We start from the raw sequence: 22,442 nt of genomic DNA, 5'->3' as shown, positions 1-22,442 counted from the left end.
TTCCCTGTAATACCATGGGCTCCTAGGCACCTTGTCAAAGGCCTCCTGAAAGTCCAAAATACAAAATCCACTGCATACCCTTTATCTATCCTACTTGTAATCTCCTCAAAGAATTTGGACATGTTTATCAGGCAGAATTTTCCCTGAAGGAAACCATGCTGACTTCGTTCTATCGTGTCCTGTCTCAGAAAGTGCTCCATCACCTCATCCTTAACAATTGACTCTAACATCTTCCTAACCAATGAGGTCAGATTAATTGGTTTATAATTTCCTTTCTGCTTCTTTCCTCCTTTCTTAAAGAGTGGAGTGACATTTGTAATTTTCCAGTCCTCTGGTACCATGCCAGAGTCAAATGATTTTTGAAAGATAATTTATAATGCCACTACAATCTCTAATGCTACCTCTTTCAGAACCCTAGGGTGCAGTTCCTCTGGTCCGGGTGACTTATGTACCTTTAGGTCTTTCAGCTTTTTGAGCACCTTCACTCTTATAATAGAAACTGCACCCACTTCTCTTCCTTCACACACTACTAGTCATGTCTTCCACAGTGAAGACTGATGCAAAATACTCATTTAGTTCATCAGCCATTTCCTTGTCTCCTGTTATTATTTCTCCTCCCTTCTTTTCTAGTAGTCCTATATCCACTCTCATTTCTCTTTTATTTTTAATGTACTTGAAAAAACTTTTACTATCCACTTTGCTATTATTTGCTGGCTTGCTTTCATATTTCATTTTTTCCCCTCCTAATGATTTCTTCATTTGCACTTTGTAGGTTTTTAAAAACTTCCCACTCCTCTATATTCCCACTAATTTTTGCTTTGTTGTATCCTTTCTTTTGCTTTACAATAGATTTGACTTCCTTTGTCAGCCATGGTTGTCCTATTTTACCATTGAGTATTGTTACATAACCGGCAACAATGAATATCAATCGAGACAGGTTATATAAGAACAACCAAACATTCATTAAGCACGGATGAACGATAAAAGAAAACAAAAACCTTAACTGGAAGTTAACCGCTATGCAGCCGTTCAACAAATCATCACTCGGCACTGGTTCTTAAACCGCTAAATGCAAAAACAGTTCTTAATGCGGTAAAGTCAGATATAGTTCATAAGATGGTAAATTCGAAAGTCCAACAGATTTATACGTTCAATTGGGAGAGACTTCTCTGGAGAAAGATTTCTTCATAGATGTGACTTTCCTGCTGGTTCTGTCCAGAGGATTCACGATGCAGTAAATAAACAGTTTAGAACAACTGACCTTAAATTCTAGAGAGAGCAAACCTTGCATGAACTATTTACTCTTTTGGCAAGAGTTACCTCCGATGCAGGTCACTACTTCTTCAACGAAGACTCAATAAGTTCGATCCTTTGTTAAACTGCCGAACGATACCGACTCCTCTCAATCCTTCAGGTCCTGTACTTCGATAAAGTCTTCACTCTCCCTTCTACTACTACTAGAATAAGGTACATCAACACCTCTAGCAAAAACTTCGTCCAGCAATATTATTCCTTGCAACAGAACGTAACAACCGTTTAAAAAATGAAACTGCGCCATAAAAACAAATATGTAACAGAAACGGAGACACAGTACGTTCTAGCTGGAAATCTAAAAACTGAAAACTAACTGCATCATCTGGGGTCTACCCTTATATAGCTGTGGTACACATGTCATCACGTGACCTCACATTGGCGGGAAAATTGCATCAGGTGACCTCCAAAAGACCATTACATCATTTTCACAAAAAAAATCACAGATCTCCTTGAGGCGTGTAACAGTATTTCTTCATTTTTGATACATATGCCCTGCATCTGCCTAATTTTTTCCCAGAAATGCACACCGTTGCTGCCCTGTTGACATCCCTGCTAGTAGCTCCTTCCAGTTTACTTTGGCCAACTCCTCTCTCATTCCACTGTAATTACCCTTACTCCACTGAAATACTGCTGCATCAGACTTTACTTTCTCCCTATCAACTTTCACGTTGGACAAACCCTACTTACACCAGAGTTACATTTCCTGAAGCTTACTAAAAAGGCCTCCTCAGCTTTCCTGGTTGCTCACTGTTGTATTGCAGGTCATTCTGGTTTAGAGTGATCACTGATCATTCAAGTCATTCTATGTACTACACAATTCCCCAACAAGGACAGTGTTCCTGTCACAGGATCCATTTCACAAGATCCTCAGGTTTTCATAGCTTATAAAACCAAAGTGCTGCAAATATGTGACCATTCTGAAGATCAGGCACTTAAATTTCTCTCTCCACAGCTGCTGCCTGACCAGCTGGGTGTTGGCTTTATTCACCACCTCCTTTCAGAAGGCCTGATTGTCAAATTTCTCCCTGATCATTCATCTTTTTCTGCAGGTGCAGGGAGCAGATATAGTTCTGTTAACCACGGCTAACCCACACACCCCTCTCTCACTGTACCTTTCGTGGAGCAGAGTAAATGATGCAATTCTCATGTCCCTGTGTTGTTGTGGGGCAGTCAGGCAAAGGAAGCTGCAGAAGGGTGTACGTGATGTCAACGTGCGAATTCTGATCCCTGTTCTGTGGAGAAGAGAGAGAAGACAAGTTATGAAAGTAATATGTAGCAAGAGGGAAGAAAATATGTAGCAACTCATTGGTGTTTAGAAGAGGAGGAAAAGGTTTCAGGGAATGTTTAGAATGTTGCATGACATGCAGGGGAGAATTCATCTCAGGAGCTGAAGGATGTCTTTCAGCCTGTTCTATTACTCAGCGAAATCTGTATCATGGCAGTGTATTTCTTTCTTCATTCAGGAACAGATTGTGAACATCGTGGAAGAGCCGTTATTTATTACAAATTCCCAACTTCCCCCAAGCCGGTAGTGGCAAACAGTTTTCATGAGTGGTTGATGTCTGTGTGGTGAAAGATGCATCTACAATGCTTTACAAAACTCAGATAGATAGATAGATAGTGTGACAGATAGATACATAGACTCATAGATATACAAACAACCAATCCTGAGAACATGAGTTCTAGAATCCTTGAAAGAGAGTCCATAGGGTGTGTCATCAGTTCAGTGCTGAGGAGAGTGAAGTTACCAACAGTGGTTCAGGAGCCTGTTGGTTGAAGGGTAATAACTGTTCCTGAACCTGGTGGTGTGGGAACTTGGGCTCTTGAATCTCCTTTGTGATGGCAGCATTGAGAAGACAGTATGGCCTGGATGGTGGGGGTCCTTATAAATGATCTTGAGGTAGAAATAACGTTCATTGGAGGGAAATATATGGAAGATTCTTCAAAGGTTCTTAATAGTTGGTTGCTGACTCTAAAAATAGCTAATTAGGGTTATTTTCCTAATTTTTCCCTTCCTCCTTACCACTCCCCGACCTATCAACGATCTCTTGACCATCCAAAATGGAGAAGGAACATTCAGGGCAGCATTGCGAACCTCAAGCCTGTTAGATAAATGCATGTTTATTTGGTTGACAATCAGTGGAGAGAGGCATGCCACAGGGATCAGTTCAACTATCACAATATACATTAATGATGTGGAAGAGGGGACAAGTACAGCATATTTAAGTTTGCTGATGGCACTAAATTAGGTAGAAATCTAAATTGAGCAAAGAATGTGGAGAGTCTGCAGTAAGGTATGGATATTAAATGAATGAACACTGGATTAGCAGATGGAGTACAACACTGATAATTGTGAGGACATCCACTTTGGAAGGAGAAATAGAAGATCAAATTATTATGTAAATGGTGAAAGATTTCAGCATCCTATTGTGCAGAGGGACTTGGGAGTGCTTGAAACACCAGTGTTGGTTTGCAGATTCAACAGGTTATCAAGAAGGCAAGTGGAATGTTGGACTTCATTGCGAGAGGGATTGAATTTAAGAATGGGATGGTTATGCTGCAACTGTACAGGGTATTAATAAGGTGGTACCTGGAGTACTGCATGCAGTTCTAGTCTCCTTACTTAAGGAAGAACATACTGGCTTTGGGGGCAGAGCGGAAGAGGTTGATTCAGGAGATGGAGGTGTGGGTGGTGTTAGCCTATGAGGACAGATTGGGTCACCTGTGACTTTATGCCTGGAATTCAGAAGAATGAAAAAGGATAATATAGAATCATAAAACTATGAAAAGGTTAAATAAGATTGTTTCCACTGGTACTTGACCAGCAGATATAGCAGGGAAATAGATTTAGGATGGACATGAGGAGCAACTACTTTTCCAAGTGAATCTGTGGAATTCTCTACTCAAGGAAGCAGTAAAGTCTACCTAATTCCTAATATATGTAAATGCATATGACAGACCATATTGATCATTGATTAAATATATTTATGATACAATCGGTTAGATTTCTGCAAGGCTCTTAATTATGGGTCATGGAGAAAAGGCAGGTAGGTGAAGCTGATTCCATGGCCAGATCAGCAATTTCTTATGTTCTTATGATTGCATAGGTTTCCCACAATCCTTCTGGTTTCCTTTAATCTTCCCACATCCCGGAAATTTGCAGGTTGTTAAATGGCCTTTGATGTGTACAGGGGTGACTGTGGGTAGAAAGTTAATGAGAGTGTGAAGAGAAAAAGAAAACTGGGATGAATATAGAATTAGTATAAATGGGTAGTACATGGTCAACACAGATTAGATGGGCCAAAAGGCCTGTTTTCATGCTGTATCACTGAGATCCTACGACATCATGCATTTCCAAATTATATATTCTCTGGAGCAGTTTTAACTTGATATGTAAGATGGGGATCCCTTGGGATCAGGCATTATTATTACTATAACCATAACCATCCCAACATGACTTCAATGGAGAATAGATTAAGACAGGTTGTAAAACCAGAACTGCATCCAATACCTTGGACATTCTGAAGCTAAATTAATCCCTTTGGCTAATTGGGGCCAAGAATGAACACATGATTCATTGAATTATGGCCAAGATATTGAATACAACTGACAAAGCAGATTAGATTTTTTGTCAGTGACCTGACCACCCGCAGTTCACTGCCTGCTTACCTCATCCAGCTCCTCTCGTGAAACTCCATTAGACTGGGCAATCTTTTCTGTTGTGTCCGACTTACAACCACAACCTGTTGTAAAACAGCTAGTCAGCAGCAGAATTTCTGACATTGTGCCTTAATTCAGCTCAAAAAAATTGTATCATGAACAAGTCCTACAGAAAAAGATGACACAGAGCAAGTGCAGACACTGGAAATCTGGAGCAACACACACAAAATGCTGGAGGATCTCAACGAGTTAGGCAACATTTTTTTGAGGGGAAATAAACAGTCGATATTTTCTGCAGAGACTGTTCATTTTCCTCCACAGATGCTGCCTGACCCGCTGAGCTCCTGTGACATTTTGTGTTTACAGAAAGTCATGTTGCAACGAACAGACAAATCAGACATCAATTCACAAAATATAGCAAATGCTAGACTCTTGCACAGTCACTATCTTTCCACAGGGTGACGGGAGAGCTTTGCAGATGTTATCTGTACACTCCACCACTGCCTCCCTTCCGGGGCTGAACTTGATCTCTTTTTCTTATAATAATAATGTTCAATGGTGGATTTCAGACCAACATAAAGTGCATTACTGCCACCTACTGAGTATCGTTCAAGCTGAAACACGAGGAATCATTTCGGATCTCCCCCTCCCCCTCCCACTTTCAAATCTCTTACTAGCTCTACTTTCAGTTAGTCCCGACGAACGGTCTCGGCCCGAAACGTTGACTGTACCTCTTCCTAGAGATGCTGCCTGGCCTGCTGTGCTCACCAGCAACTTTTATGTGTGTTGCTTATCATTCAAGCTCACCAGGTCTTGTTCTCGAAAGTTTTCCTCAACCATCTCTTTCATATTTTTTGTCACTACAACCCCATATAGTACTATGAGCATTAAAACTCTTGTATATTAGCTAACAAACTTCTAGCATTCCACCGTAATAAAAGAAAAAAGAGTAAAAAAGAGGAAAGTAAAAAGAAAAAACAAAAAAAAATTAGTATCTCTTCTTTAAAGTCTGAATGTTATTTAACCCTCCTTGTAAAGCATCATGAATAAATTCTAGATTTAAGTCCCTTATCTCTAGTTGTGTTTCTGCAGCTTTAAAAATAAGTTTTTTTTAACACAGGAACATAGAAAATGTATAGCACAATACAGGCCCTTCAGCCCACAAAGTTGTGCCGAACGTGTCTTAGATATTTCTAGGCTTTCCCATAGCATTCTATTTCTCCAAGCTCCATGTACCAATCCAAAAGTCCCTTAAAAGACCCTACCGTATCCACCTCCACCACTGTTGCCGGCAGCCCATTCCACGCACTCACTACTCTCTGAGTAAAAAACTTACCCCTGACATCACCTCTGTACCTACTCCCCAACACCTTAAACCTGTGTCCTCTTTTGGCAACCATTTCAGCCCTGGGAAAAAGCCTCTGACTGTCCACACGATCAATGCGGAATCTTATGTTTTGGTTATATTATATTTTGGTCTGGGTTTCTTTAGAAGCTATCTCTGTTAATAAATTTTCTATCATTTCTCTTCTTGGATCCTCAATTCCTTTATCTTTGAGTAATTTAACTGATAATTTTGTAGTTAAACACGCTTTGAGGATTTGGGTACAATTTAGAAAATATTTTGGTTTATTGTGTTTTTCACTTTCCAGTCCCAATTCTCCTAACTCTTTTTTTAAACCTTCTATGTCTGATGTAGTTTTTAAAGAGTGGAATAGATTGGGTATTAACTGATTTCATGATTTGTTTATTGGAGACAGTCTCTCTTCATTTGAACAACTGTCAGTTAAGTATGGCCTACCGAGAACTCACTTTTTTTGATATTTACAAATTAGAGACTTTTTGCATTCTCAACTACATACATTTCCTAAAAGTCCAGATAAAAATGCACTTGATATAATTTTTAAGTTGAAACCCTTCGGTAATGCATCTATTTCTAATATTTATGGTATGTTGTTGGAAATGAGAAATATTCCTTTAGATAAGATTAAAAGTCTTCGGGAACAAGATTTATAGATTTCAATTTCTGAGGACACTTGGAATGAAATTTTTAAATTGGTTACTACCTCATGGTTATGTGCCCGTCATTTCCTTCTACAATTTAAAGTTGTTCATAGAGCCCAAATGTCTAAAGATAAGCTGTCTCATTTTTATTTGGATATATCTCCCTATTGTGATAGATGTAATAATGGAGAAGCTTCACTAATCCATGTGTTTTGGACTTGTCCGAGTCTTGAAAAATATTGGAAAGAAGTATTTCAAATTTTTTCGTTGCTTTTTAAAGTAAATTTTAAACCTAATCCTTTGACTGTCTTATTTGGTATTGTTGGAGGAAATGATATTATTTTGGAGACACATGATCTGCATATTTTGGCCTTTATTTCTCTTATAGCCAGGAGGGCGTTGTTGCTTAAGTGGAAGGATGCCACTCTGCTTACTCATACTCATTGGATAAATGATGTTATAGAAACATAGATTTCTGAACCTAGACAAGATTTTTTAACATTGTGGGGACCTTTTTTGAATTATTTTCAAAATCTTTGATTTTCTATTAAGCACAGATGTTGGCTAATAATATGTTTTACTATGTGTTAAGGATTTTTTTTCTTTTCTTTTTGTTTTATCCAAACAGCTGTTTTTTTTTCTGGTTGTGAGTTTAAATTTTTTGTAAAACAAAATTATCTCTTTTCAATATTATGTTTAAATTTAATTTATATGGATATGGGGTAATTACACCTCATCTGTGATTTCAATATATTGTAATCGATATATATTATATATTCTACTGTACTCTGTATTCTTTTAGGTAAGTAAGAAATTAATAAAAATACTGAAAAAGAAAGAAATTTCTAGGCTTACCTATAGCCTTCTATATTTCTAAGCCACATGCACCTATCCATAAGTCTCTTAAAAGACCCTATCATATCTGCCTCCACCACTGTTGCCGGCAGCCCATTCCACGCATTCACCACTCTCTGCGTAAACAACTTACCCCTGACCTACTGTACCTACTCTCCAGCACCTTAAACCTGTGTCCTCTTGTGGCAACCATTTCAGCCCTGGGAAGAAGCCTTTGACCATCCTCACGATCAATGCCTCTCATCATCTTATACACCTCCATCAGGTCACCTCGCATCCTCCGTCGCTCTATGGAGAAAAGGCTGGTTCACTCAACATATTCTCATAAGGCATACTCCCCAATCCAGGCAACGTCCTTGTAAGTTTCCTCTGCACCCCTTCTATGGCTTCCACATTCTTTCCGTAGTGAGGCGACCAGAACTGAGCACAGTACTCCAAGTGGGGTCTGACCAGGGTCCGATATAGCTGCAACATTACCTCTCGGCTCCTAAATTCAATTCCACAATTGATGAAGGCCAATACACCATACACCTTCTTAACCACAGAGTCAATCTGCGCAGCTGCTTTGACCGTCCTATGGACTCTGACCCCAAGATCCCCAAGAGTCTTACCATTAATACTATATTCTGCCATTATATTTGACCTACCAAAATGAAACACTACACACTTATCTGTGTTGAACTCCATCTGCCACTCCTCAGCCGAGTTTTGCATCATCTCAATGTCCCTCTGTAACCTCTGACAGCCCTCCACACTATCCACAACACTCTCAACCTTTGTGTCATCAGCAAATTTACTAACCCATCCCTCCGCTTCCTCATCCAGGTCATTTATAAAAATCACGAAGAGTAAGGGTCCCAGAACAGATCCCTGAGGCACTTCACTGGTGACCGACCTCCATGCAGAATATGACCCATCTACAACCACTCTTTGCCTTCTTTGGGCAAGCCAGTTCTGGATCCACAAAACAATGTCCCCTTGGATCCCATGCCTCCTTACTTTCTCAATAAGCCTGGCATGGGGAACCTTATCAAATGTCTTGCTGAAATCCATATACACTACATCTACTGTTCTTCCTTCATCAATGTGTTTAGTCACATCCTCGAAAAATTCAATGAGGCTCGTAAGGCACGACCTGCTCTTGACAAAGCCCTACTGACTTTTCCTAATCATATTATACCTCTCCAAGTGTTCATAAATCCTGCCTCTCAGGATCTTCTCCACCAGCTTACCAACCACTGAGGTAAGACTCACTGGTCTATAATTTCCTGGGCTATCTCTACTCCCTTTCTTGAATAAAGGAAAAACATCTGCAATCCCCCAGTCCTCCGGAACCTCTCCCGTCCCCATTGATGATGCAAAGATCACTGCCAGAGGCTGAGCAATCTCCTCCCACACCTCCCACAGTAGCCTTGGTTACATCTCATCTGGTCCCGGCGACTTATCCAACTTGATGTTTCCAAAAGCTCCATCGCATCCTCTTTCTAAATATCTACATGCTCAAGCTTTAGCGTCTGCTGCAAATCATCACTACAATCACCAGATCCTTTTCTATTGTGAATACTGAAGTAAATTATTCACTAAGTACCTCTGCTATTTCCTACGGTTCCAGAACTGGCTTGCCCACAGAAGGCAAAGCGTGGTTGTAGACGGGTCATATTCTGCATGGAGGTCGGTCACCAGTGGAGTCCCTCACTTATCTGGTCTGGGACCCTCACTCTTCGTGATTTTCTGCCCTACTTTTAGATTGTGCTGTACAATTTACCACATCTGCCATGAAATCAGCAAATTTTAGTTTATCAACAATCAATGAATTCTTTGTTATTAAGCCGTGCACTTCACACACTGACAGAAATCTGTCCATTTTCTGGATATTAATATGTCCGAGCAATAGTGTTTTTTGTACTTTATAAAGAGGCTCGGCATATAACATGCCCATTTCTCCCAAACACACTGTACTGACACAGCTTTCTTATACACAGGACAGTGTGCATAAGCAGAGCTATGTTCCTCTCTACAATTGCTACATTTTGCCAAATAAAACACAAAATAATCTGCAGATGCTGGGGTCAAAGCAACACTCACAACACGCTGGAGGAACTCAGCAGGTCGGGCAGCATCTGTGGAAAAGATCGGTAGACGTTCCGGCCCGAAACATCGACCGATCTTTTCCACGGATGCTGCCCGACCTGCTGAGTTCCTCCGTTTTGCCAAATACCTTCTCCACAATTACCATAGTCATGTATTCCTCCATATCTACTGCATATCTTCAGTCTCACACACAGCTGCTACCTGAACAAACGTCTAACACTGTAAACAAGTAAGGGGAGGGGTGCACATAGACTCCACAAGACCAGAAGACGTAGAAGCAGATTTAGGCCATTCGGCCCATTCATTCTGCTCCACTATTACAATATGGCTGATCTATTACATTCTCATCCCCGTTCTCCTGCCTTCTCTCTGTAACCTTTCACACACTGACTAATCAAAAACCTATCAACTGCCACCTTAATTACACTCAATGACCTGGCCTCTGCAACCAACTGAGAGGCTAAAGAAGGATTTAGGCATATTAGGAGAATGGGCAATGAAGTGGCAGATGGAATACCGTGTTGGCTAGGATATGTAGTGCACTTTGGTAGAAGAAATGAAAGGGTTGACCTTTTCCCAAATGCAGAGAAAATACTAAATAACTGAAGCTCAAAGGGACTTGTGAGTCGTTGTGCAGGATTCCATAAAGATTAGTTTGCAGGTTGAGTCTGTGGTGAGGGAGGCAAATGTGATGTTAGCATTCATTTCAAGAGGACTAGAATATAAAAGAAAGGATGTAATGTTGAGATTTTATAAAACACTGGTAAACTGGCGACAGTGGCCGTGCCTCCGGCACAGAGTCTGGCCCTGTAGCTCAGAAGGGTAGGGCAAGGAAGAGGAGGGCAGTTGTGATAGGGGACTCAATAGTAAGGGGGTCAGATAGGCGATTCTGTGGATGCAGTCCAGAGACCCGGATGGTAGTTTGCCTTCCTGGTGCCAGGGTCCGGGATATTTCTGATCGTTTCCAAGATATCCTGAAGTGGGAGGTTGAGGAGCCAGAGAACGTGGTACATATAGGTACCAATGACATAGGTAGGAAAAGGGATGAGGTCCTGAAAGGAGAATATAGGGAGCTAGGAAGGGAGTTGAGAAAAAGGACCGCAAAGGTAGTAATCTCGGGATTACTGCCTGTGCCACGCGACAGTGAGAGTAGGAATGCGATGAGGTGGAGGATAAATGCGTGGCTGAGGGATTGGAGCAGGGGGCAGGGATTCAAGGTTTTGGATCATTGGGACCTCTTTTGGCGCAGGCGTGACCTGTACAAAAAGGACGGGTTACACTTGAATCCTAGGGGGACCAATATCCTGGCAGGGAGATTAGCGGGGACTACTGAGGTGACTTTAAACTAGAATGGTTGGGGGGTGGGAATCAAATTAAGGAGGCTAGGCGTGAGGAGGTTAGTTCACAACAGGGGGATGGGAACCAGTGCAGAGAGACAGAGAGGTGTAAAGTGAGGGTAGAAGCAAAAAGTACTAAGGAAAAAAGTAAAAGTGGAAGGCCGACAAATCCAGGGCAAGCATTAAAAAGGACCACTTTTCAACATAATTGTATAAGAGCTAAGAGAGTTGTAAAAGAGCACCTGAAGGCTTTGTGTGTCAATGCGAGGAGCATTCGTAATAAGGTGGATGAATTGAAAGTGCAGATTGTTATTAATGATTATGATATAGTTGGGATCACAGAGACATGGCTCCAGGGTGACCAGGGATGGGAGCTCAACGTTCAGGGATATTCAATATTCAGGAGGGATAGACATGAAGGAAAGGGAGGTGGGGTGGCATTGCCGGTTAAAGAAGAGATTAACGCAATAGAAAGGAAGGACATAAGCCGGGAAGATGTGGAATCGATATGGGTAGAGCTGCGTAACACTAAGGGGCAGAAGACTCTGGTGGGAGTTGTGTACAGGCCACCTAACAGTAGTAGTGAGGTCGGAGATGGTATTAAACAGGAAATTAGAAATGTGTGCAATAAAGGAACAGCAGTTATAATGGGTGACTTCAATCTACATGTAGATTGGGTGAACCAAATTGGTAAAGGTGCTGAGGAAGAGGATTTCTTGGAATGTATGCGGGATGGTTATTTGAACCAACATGTCGAGGAACCAACTAGAGAGCTGGCTATTCTGGACTGGGTTTTGAGCAATGAGGAAGGGTTAATTAGCAATCTTGTCGTGAGAGGCCCCTTGGGTAAGAGTGACCATAATATGGTGGAATCCTTCATTAAGATGGAGAGTGACATAGTTAATTCAGAAACAAAGGTTCTGAACTTAAAGAGGGGTAACTTTGAAGGTATGAGATGTGAATTAGCTAAGATAGACTGGCAAATGACACTTAAAGGATTGATGGTGGATATGCAATGGCAAGCATTTAAAGATTGCATGGATGAACTACAACAATTGTTCATCCCAGTTTGGCAAAAGAATAAATCAAGGAAGGTAGTGCACCCGTGGCTGACAAGGGAAATTAGGGATAGTATCAATTCCAAAGAAGAAGCATACAAATTAGCCAGAGAAAGTGGCTCACCTGAGGACTGGGAGAAATTCAGAGTTCAGCAGAGGAGGACAAAGGGCTTAATTAGGAAGGGGAAAAAAGATTATGAGAGAAAACTGGCAGGGAACATAAAAACGGACTGTAAAAGCTTTTATAGATATGTAAAAAGGAAAAGACTGGTAAAGACAAATGTAGGTCCCCTGCAGACAGAAACAGGTGAATTGATTATGGGGAGCAAGGACATGGCAGACCAATTGAATAATTACTTTGGTTCTGTCTTCACTAAGGAGGACATAAATAATCTTCCAGAAATAGTAGGGGACAGAGGGTCCAGTGAGATGGAGGAACTGAGTGAAATACATGTTAGTAGGGAAGTGGTGTTAGGCAAATTGAAGAGATTGAAGGCAGATAAATCCCCAGGGCCAGATGGTCTGCATCCTAGAATGCTTAAGGAAGTAGCCCAAGAAATAGTGGATGCATTAGTGACAATTTTTCAAAACTCGTTAGATTCTGGACTAGTTCCTGAGGATTGGAGGGTGGTTAATGTAACTCCACTTTTTAAAAAAGGAGGGAGAGAGAAACTGGGGAATTATAGACCGGTTAGCCTAACGTCGGTGGTGGGGAAACTGCTGGAGTCAGTTATCAAAGATGTGATAACAGCACATTTGGAAAGCGGTGAAATGATCGGACAAAGTCAGCATGGATTTGTGAAAGGAAAATTATGTCTGACGAATCTCATAGAATTTTTTGAGGATCTAACTAGTAGAGTGGATAGGGGAGAACCAGTGGATGTGGTATATTTGGATTTTCAAAAGGCTTTTGACAAGGTCCCACACAGGAGATTAGTGTGCAAACTTAATGCACACGGTATTGGGGGTAAGGTATTGTTGTGGGTGGAGAATTGGTTAGCAGACAGGAAGCAAAGAGTGGGAATAAATGGGACCTTTTCAGAATGGCAGGCGGTGACTAGTGGGTAGCAGTGTTAGCTGTGAGGAGGATGCTAAGAGGATGCAGGGTGACTTGGATAGGTTGGGTGAGTGGGCAAATTCATGGCAGATGCAATTTAACGTGGATAAATTCCTGATTGATTCCTGGGATGGCAGGACTTTCATATGAAGAAAGACTGGATGAACTGGGCTTGTACTCGTTGGAATTTAGAAGATTGAGGGGGGATCTGATTGAAACGTATAAGATCCTAAAGGAATTGGACAGGCTAGATGCAGGAAGATTGTTCCCGATGTTGGGGAAGTCCAAAACGAGGGGCCACAGTTTGAGGATAGAGGGGAAGCCTTTTAGGACCGAGATTAGGAAAAACTTCTTCACACAGAGAGTGGTGAATCTGTGGAATTCTCTGCCACAGGAAACAGTTGAGGCCAGTTCATTGGCTATATTTAAGAGGGAGTTAGATATGGCCCTTGTGGCTACGGGGGTCAGGGGGTATGGAGGGAAGGCTGGGGCAGGGTTCTGAGTTGGATGATCAGCCATGATCATAATAAATGGTGGTGCAGGCTCGAAGGGCCGAATGGCCTACTCCTGCACCTATTTTCTATGTTTCTATTATGAGTAGTTTTGAGCCCCTTATCTTAGCAATGATGTGCTGAAACTCAAGAAGGTTGAAAGGAAATTCATAAAAATTATTCTAGAATTGAACAGCTTGTCATATGAAGAACAATTTATGGGTCTGGCACTATATTGGTTAGAATTCAAAAGAATGAGGGGTGACCTCATTGAAGCTTATCAAATGGTGAAAGGTCTTGATAGAGTGGATATGGAGAAGATGTTTCCTGTGGTGGGAGAGTCTAAGACCAGAGGACACAGCCTCAGAATAGAGGTGTTCTTTTAGAACGTAGATGAGATGGAATTCCACTGGCCAGAGAGTGGTGAATCTGTGAAATTCTTTGCCATAGGCAGACATGGAGGCCAAGCCTTTGCGTATATTTAAGGCAGAGGTTGATACATTCTTGACTGATCAGGGCTTGAAGGATTGCAGTGAGAAGGCAGGAGATTGGGGTTGAGAGGAAAATTGGATCAGCCATGATGAAATGGGGGAACACACTTAAAAGTTTTCTGATCCTCCAACTTTCCACTAATTTTTGTGCTGTTATATGCCCTCTGTTTTGCTTTTCTACTGGTTTTAACTTCCCTTGTCAGCCACGGTTGCTTCATCCTGCCTTTACAATACTTCTTCTTTGGGATGTATCTATCTGAATTGCTCTCAGAAACTCAAGCCATTCCTGCTCTGCTGTCATCCCTGTTAGTGACCCCTTCCAATCAACTCTGTAGTTGATTGTAGTTCCCTTTACTGCACTGTAATTCTAATATCTTTGACTTCACCTTCTTTCTTTCGAATTGCAGCATGAATTCTGTCACATTATTATCATAACCTCCCAAGTTTTCCTTTACCTTAAGCTCTAACCAAATCAATTTCATTACACAACACCAAATCCAGAATGGCTAGTCCCCTAGAGGGTTCAACCATAACCTGCTCTAAAAAGCCACCTTGTTGGAATTTTACAAATTCTCTCCGTTGAGATCCAGCACCAGTCTGATTTCCCAATCTGCCTGCATATAGAAATCTCCCATGACTATTGTAACATTGCCTTTACTATCTCCTGTTACAAATTGTAGCTCACATCCTGGCTACTGTTCAGAAGGCTGTTTATAACTACCAGCAGAGTCTTTTTAACCCCTGTAGGTTCTTATCTCCATCTACAATGATTCTACATCTTCCAACCTATGTCACCTTTCACTAAGGATTTGATTTAATTTTTTTACCAACAGTGCCACATCACTCCCTCTGCCTACCTGATTGTTCTTTCAGTACAATATGTATCATAGGACTTTAAGCTCTTCTGTACTCTGTGTGTGTTCAAATATAACACCTTCAGTCCTGTATCCATCACTGTTTTTGATGTTGTCCTCCTTTTACACTGCAACACATCCCACTGACTGCAATTTTGCCCAATCATCTGCCTGCCCTTCCTGACACTCTCACTCTGCTTGCAGCAATGCTATCACTCCGGTTCCCATCCCCACCCCCACCAAGTTAGTTTAAACCCTTTCCAACAGCTCTAGCAAACCGGTTCATAAGGATATCGGTCCCCCTCTGGTTTAAGTGTAGTCTGTCCATTTTGTAAACGTCATACCTTCCCCAGAAAAGATTCCAATGATCTAGAAATCTGAAACCCTTACCCCTGTACCAGTTTTCTCACGTTCCTTACTATCTTCACAAAACACTGACCATCCCACTTCTCAAAGGTCTTGCGCCCACAGTATCTCCTAACGCCCCCCACCCACAAACATTAATTAATCTAATCTGATTGATATCAGAAACGGATCCATATTCAAAACTCAGCCACATATTAAACTCTTCCTTCCTTTTTTTCAGTTAATCCTATCTGTTGCCTCCACCACAAGACGACAATTCGCCGCTTATTTTTCCGTTTCCCGGAAGCCTGTCGTTCACCTTCCTCAATACAATTCCTTATCACCCAATACCATCACTCCGGTTCGCTACTTCCATCTTCCTCAACACTTTGTGGCATCTCTACTGTTCAATCCTTCACTTACCCCAGTGTGTCCTGGCCATCTTCAGGGACAAACAGATGGCGACGACAACGATCACGCCGAGGCAAATGGGCAGAGCTGGGATAAAACCCCGTGATGATTGCGGAGGCTGTGGAGTAGTTGGGGAAGTAGAGTTCGCCTTTTCTAAAAATAAAATTATTCTGATGAACACGATCCAAAGGTCCACTAACGGAGAATTACTGTAATAATTTATGTTAGGTTTCGCTACGATAAGTACATTAGTCATGGGAAATTAACCGATTTCGTAATGTATTCGCGGACACATTTACCAGATAAACTCCATTAATTACAGAACATTCTGGTTAATTCGGTCAATAACCTCGACGGGATGAAAATGGACATCGCCGAGACACAAAACTCGCGCTTTCACATCCACCTCCCCTTTACTTCTTGATATTCAGCGCCCCGATTTCGACATCAGGCTTGTAATAGAGTCGACACCAAAGGGGATCCCGGCTGTTTTACCCCCTGTTTAATAATCTCTTTTTATTAGCCCGATTACAATTTGGAACTGTTACTTTATTCGCCGTGCTCAGTGGTTTCTTACCTGTCCCATTGTGGACCGTCAACGTCACGTTGCCTTTAACGCTGTCGTTCCCACCGCAGTAAACGGATATCTCATACACTCCACTGTCACTGAACCGTAAATCCCACAGTAACAACGATCCATTGTCGGGGTAGAGGTGGACTCGTCCACTGTGGGAAGGCGTGATAATCAAGCGATCTGAACAATTATAACCGGACTTGTCGGGATGTGGAGAGCATTGCGATCGGATCAGTTTCACAAGCGCAGTTGCGTCGGGGTGCAAATTCCATTCCACTGTTAGCTCGGAGCCGGGAGTGGGTGTGCAGTAGGAACCGGAGAGAAGGGCAGACTGTCCAACGATGCCGTTCACTTCTCGCTCACGGTCGCTCAGGGCAACAAGGCTTCCAGAGACTGCAACAGAATATCAAACCATAAGTGAGTCTCTCTCACACGAAACGAGGCCATCCCAACTCCAGACCCCATCTTTCCCAAAGGGTTAAGTCTGATCGTAAGGTCAGCCAGCATCTGTGATCAACACGTACGCGCAAAAATTACTGAGAAATTCAGTAAGTCAGGCAGCATTTATAGAGGGAAATAAACAGTCGACTTTTTCAACCGAGATCCTTCATCAGAACAGATGAAGAGCAGAATGCCCGAACAATAAGATAATAAATACAGCTCGTGGAAAGGGTGGGTCGGGGGTAGGGGGAGGTTTGTGTAGGGAGAAGGGTTGGGTAGGTGCATTCGATGCAACACAATCTGGGACTAGTTTTGTAACTCTACATAACCAGGACCTTCCTGGTCATTCCAGCACATCTTCGGATGTGAAATGTTCCCGAGATCACAAAGTCTCGGTACCGTCCGGAGTGCTTCCCATACGGTAAACCAAAGGAGCTGGAAATGGGGACTGGGAAACTCTGGCCTTCTCGGGTGCATAGGCGTAGACCCCAGCTTTGTAGAATGCAGAAACTTGCCCGGTTTAAATTTCCACCTGTTTTGATTTCTAGCCTATACGAAAACCAGCTTCCCCTCTATCAATTTTATATTTTCCGCAGCCGCGAGAAAGCAGGCAACACAATAAAGGACTCCTCCTACCCTGGGCCTTCCCACTCCTCTCTTCTCTCCGCTTACGTTGGTCAGAACATACAAAGGCCGGAGACGTGCCACCAAACTCAGGTACAGCGTCTTCCCCGCCGTTATTCAGTCTCTGGAGTGGAACTATTCCCGTTAAAAATGAACTCTACGTCTCTCAGTCAACCTCTTCATAGCTTTTTCCAACTTAATGTATCAATATGCATCGCACTTTCTCTGTAACCGTAACTTTATATTTTGCAGAATGTTTTTTCCTTTCGTACTGCTACCTCGAAGTACTTGTTTATGGCATGATCTGTCTGTGTCGATGGCATGCGAAACAAAGGTTTTTCACTGTTTATCTTTACATGTGACAATAATGAACCAATTACCAATTACCAGGGATATCGCACAAACTCGCTGATTTTGTTTCCTCTGAAGGAAAGCTGCTGTACATTTCAAATACCGGCAATATTTTTCATATTCACAGTTAAAGCTTTGATTCGCTGCAGTGGTCTCGTTTATCTCTGGAGAACTTCATTGTGAGGCGAAGGGCCTGTTCCCGTGTTGTACTGATCTACGTTAGCGGCATAGTTACTCTATCATCCCATGCGGGGGAGGCTTGATGGCATGGTATCGCACAGGAATCTTTCTTCAGAGACCCTTTTACACAGACGCATCCGGCTCCGAATACCCACACCACTAGCAGCGTGTGGCCAGAGGCAGACACACGCTTCTGCAGGAAGTTCACCATTTACGGCTGAAGCCCAGGGCTGCACTTCTCGAATGTAAAGGCTTCCAACATCAATGTACCGTCCATAAAAATCCATTCTCCTCCTCATCTGTCTGACCATTTTGCTGATGTCCCAGAAACGTTCTCTTAAAACTTGCTGAACCTGAACCATAAACCCTATTTCTATTTCCCCGGTTGTTGACCTACCTGCTGAGATGTTTCATGTTTGACCTGAGACATTAAGTCTATTTCTTTCTGCACACTTGTATGTTTTCATTCTCGATCTGAAAGATTAACTGTTTCTCTACCACACGTACCGCCTGACCTGCCTAATATATCCATACTTGACCCGAGACATTAATTCTGTTTCTGTCTCCGAATCTGACTCCTGAATGTTTCTATTTTTGACCTGAAAAAAATAACTGTTCCTCTTTGCACATGTATTACCTGACCTTCTGACTATTCCCACCATCTTTTGTTATTAACCCCTGGATAAATCACTGCAGGGCATTTTTGTTTACCACTCTCATTTCTGGATCTGTACAGACACATAGTTCTGTATCTATGTTGGTTCCGAAGAAGGGTATTTCCTCATTCCTGGAGTTGGTTGACAATCTCAATTTGTCTGAATGAAACTGCAGCATTTGGAGATCAGAAGCAACCAGTAGCTTCCTGGGACAGTTGGGAATAATCTGTTTTTCAGGTAGTTTGTAAGAGTCAGACTGTGTTATCAGAGTGTATGGGTCAGATGAGGTAGACCATAAGACCATAAGACAGGAGCAGAATTAGGCCATCCAGCCCATCGAGTCTGCTCCGCAATTCCATCATGGCTGATCCAAGATCCCACTCAATCCCATGCACTTGTCTTCTCGCCATATCCTTTGATGCTCTGACCTATCAGGAAACTATCAACTTCTGCATTAATATACCCATGGACTTGGCCTCCATCAAATTCTGTGGCAGAACATTCCACAGATTCACTACCCTCTGGCTAAAAAAATCCTCCTTACTACTGTTCTAAAACGTCACTCTTCAATTTTGAGGCTGTGCCCTCTAGTTCTAGATACCCCACCATAGAAAACTTCCTCTCCACACCCACTCTATCTAGTCCTCTCAAAATTCAGTAGGTTTCAATTAGATCCTCCCACATTCTTCGAAATTCCAGTGAATACAGGCCTAAATCTTCCAAGCGCTCCTCTTATGGTAACCTCTTCATTCCTGGAATAATCCTCGTTGAACTTTCTTTGGACTCTGTCCAATGACAACACTTCCTTTCTGTATTATAGTGCCCAAAACTATCGACAACACTCCAAGCACGGCGTCTTACAAAGCCTCAGGATTATCTCCTTCCTTTTATATTGCATTCCCCTTGAAATTATTGCCAACATTGCTCTGACATCAATTGCTATGAAGTGCTTCGAGAGATTGGTCATGGCACAGATCAACCTACCGGTCAACCTCGACGCTTTGCAATTTTCCTACAGGAGCAACAGGTCAATGGCAGATGCCATCCTTCTGGCCCTACATTCCTCCTTACAACACCTGGAGAATAAAGACGCATACGCAAGGCTCCTTTTTGTTGACTACAGCTCGGCTGTTAATACCATCATTCCAAACAAACTGATTACTAAGCTCCAGAATCTGGGCCTTGGACTCAGATCTGCAGCTGGATCTTCAACTTCCTCACCAACAGGATCCAGGCTGTAAAAATAGGGGACAAGCTCTCCTCTACAATCACTCTGAGCACCGGTGCCCCACAAGGCTGTGTACTCAGCCCCCTGCTGTACTCACTGTACACCCATGATTGTGTAGCTAAGTTTCCGTCAAACTCAATATATATGTTTGCTGATGACACAACAATTGTAGGCCATATCTCGGGTAATGACGAGTTTGAGTACAAAGAGGAAATTAAGAACCTGATTGCATGGTGCGAAGAAAATAACTTATCCCTCAACATCAGCTAGATGAAGGAATTGGTTGTTGACTTCAGAAGGAGTAGCGGACCACACGACCCAATTTACATCGGTGGTGTGCAAGTGAAACAGGTCAAAAGCTTTAAGTTCCTCAGGGTCAATATCACAAATGACCTGACTTGGTCCAACCAAGCAGAGTTCACTGCCAAGAAGGCCCAACAGTGCCTTTACTTCCTGAGGAAGCTGAGGAAATTTGGCCTGTCCCCTAAAACCCTCACTAATTTTTATAGATGCACCATAGAAAGCATTCTTCCAGGGTGCATCACAACCTGGTATGGAAGTTGTCCTGTCCAAGACCGAAAGAAGCTACAGAAGATCATGAACACGGCGCAGCACATCACACAAACCAATCTTCCGTCCGTGGACTCACTTCACACCGCACGCTGTCAGAGCAGTGCTGCCAGGATAACCAAGGACACGACCCACCCAGCCAACACACTTTTCCTCCCTCTTCCCTCCGGGAGAAGGCTCAGGAGCTTGACGACTCGTATGGCCAGATTTGAGAACAGCTTCTTTCCAACTGTGATAAGACTGCTGAATGGATCCTGACCCAGATCTGGGCCATACCCTCCAAATATCCGGACCTGCCTCTCGGTTTTTTTTTTGCACTACCTTACTTTCCATTTTTCTATTTTCTATTTATGATTTATAATTTAAATTTTTAATATTTACTAATTTTTACTATTTTTAATATTTAATATTTGTAATCCAGGGAGTGGGAAGTGTAGAATCAAATATTGTTGTGATGATTGTATGTTCTAGTTCCAATTGTTTAGTGACAATAAAGTATAAAGTATTTACCTTCTTTACCACAGACACAACCTGTAAATTAACCTTCTGGGAGTCTTGCACGGGGACTACTAAGTCCCTCTGCACATCTGATGTTTGAACCTTCTCCCCATTTAGATAAAAGTCCGCACTATTGTTCTTTTTACCAAAATGCATTCTCATACATTTCCCAACACTATATTTTATTTGCCACTTTTTTGCCCATTCTTTCAATTTGTCTAAGTCCTGCTGCAATCATGTTGCTCCTCAGTACCACCTACCCCTCCACCTGTCTGGATAGTTAAAATTCTGGTTATTAGTGACAATCTGACAGTCTTGTTATTACTATTACTGAAGTATTTCTAATTTCCGATTCAATCTCTTCAATAGCCATGGTGAAATTAGACTTGTATTCTGGATGATCAGGATATATCAGTACATCACCATCACCACCCCTCCCCCCCCATGGCCCATAGGATGGGAGTGACCCCGGGTCTCTCCGATGATTGTCTAAATGCACCCAGAGTTTGGCTGCAGTGTTTTGATACTTTTTCGTTACCCAAATCTCCAAATTTATTTCACTGCCCTAGTTTACAATATTTACAATGAATCCTCAAAACATTGTAATTGTAGCTTCCAGACACGAAGAGATTTTGCAGATGCTGAAGACTTCTCCTGGGCTCAAGATATTGAAGTTATTATTAAGTAGGAAAGCAAACGGCTATATTTTAATAGGAGTTTGAAGAGACTAAAACTCAAGCAAATTTCTACAGATTCTGTCATGGACAACATTCTAACTGGTTGCATTACCATGTGGTACGGAGGGACCAATACACAGGACCGGAATAAACCTGCAAAGGCTTGCAAACTATGCTAGCTCTATCATGGGCACTAGCCTCTCCACCACCGGTGATATCTTCAAAAAGTGATGTCTCGAAAAGGCAGCATCTGTCATTAAGGACACCACCCCCCAGGACATGTTCTCATTACATCCATCAGAGAGAAGGTAGAAGAACCCGAAGACACCCAATCACTGTGTTAGGAACAGCTTCTTCCCCTCCACCATCAGATTTCTGAATGGCCCATGAACTATGTTGCTCTCTTTTTTGTACTATTTATATTTTATATTTATTATTGTAACATAGAATATATTATGTATTGCACTGTAATCCTACCTCAAAACAGCTAATTTCACAACATATGTCAGTGATAATAGACCTGATTCTGAACACCCACAATATGTTGGAGGAACTCAGCGAATTAGGCGGCATCTCGGGAGGGGGAAAACGCTTTTAAAACGTCAACTGTTTATTTCACTCCATAGGTGCTATCTGACCTTCTGAATTCTGCCAGTAATTTGTGTGTTGTTTTAT

At 42.1% G+C, this 22,442-nt stretch overlaps 1 protein-coding gene and 1 long non-coding RNA gene across 6 annotated transcripts in view; one reads left to right on the top strand and one right to left on the bottom strand.

Annotated features, from left to right (window-relative positions):
• The window catches only part of LOC140198114 (uncharacterized), a 41,914-nt gene that overhangs the window by 16,348 nt on the left and 3,124 nt on the right, over window positions 1-22,442 (bottom strand). For 2 of the 5 annotated variants that reach the window (XM_072259037.1, XM_072259041.1), the window contains exons 2-6: window positions 16,546-16,935; window positions 15,981-16,121; window positions 7,967-8,121; window positions 4,984-5,057; window positions 2,427-2,546 (exon numbers count right to left, since the gene is read on the bottom strand). In XM_072259037.1, the coding sequence (XP_072115138.1) occupies window positions 2,427-2,546; window positions 4,984-5,057; window positions 7,967-8,121; window positions 15,981-16,121; window positions 16,546-16,935 (880 nt within the window). Of the gene's footprint in view, window positions 1-2,426; window positions 2,547-4,983; window positions 5,058-7,966; window positions 8,122-15,980; window positions 16,122-16,545; window positions 16,936-17,994; window positions 18,202-22,442 lie in introns of those variants that run through there. The other 3 variants (XM_072259039.1, XM_072259040.1, XM_072259042.1) reach the window with 3 other exon arrangements.
• Window positions 17,649-22,442, top strand: part of LOC140198116 (uncharacterized) — a 55,785-nt gene continuing 50,991 nt past the window's right edge. Inside the window, exon 1 of the long non-coding RNA XR_011886102.1 lies at window positions 17,649-17,700. This is a non-coding gene — a long non-coding RNA (uncharacterized lncRNA). The remainder of the gene's footprint in view (window positions 17,701-22,442) is intronic.

This window comes from Mobula birostris, chromosome 5, assembly GCF_030028105.1.
Source record: "Mobula birostris isolate sMobBir1 chromosome 5, sMobBir1.hap1, whole genome shotgun sequence".
Lineage (NCBI taxonomy): Eukaryota > Metazoa > Chordata > Chondrichthyes > Myliobatiformes > Myliobatidae > Mobula > Mobula birostris.
This window is presented reverse-complemented; position numbering and strand designations above follow the sequence as displayed.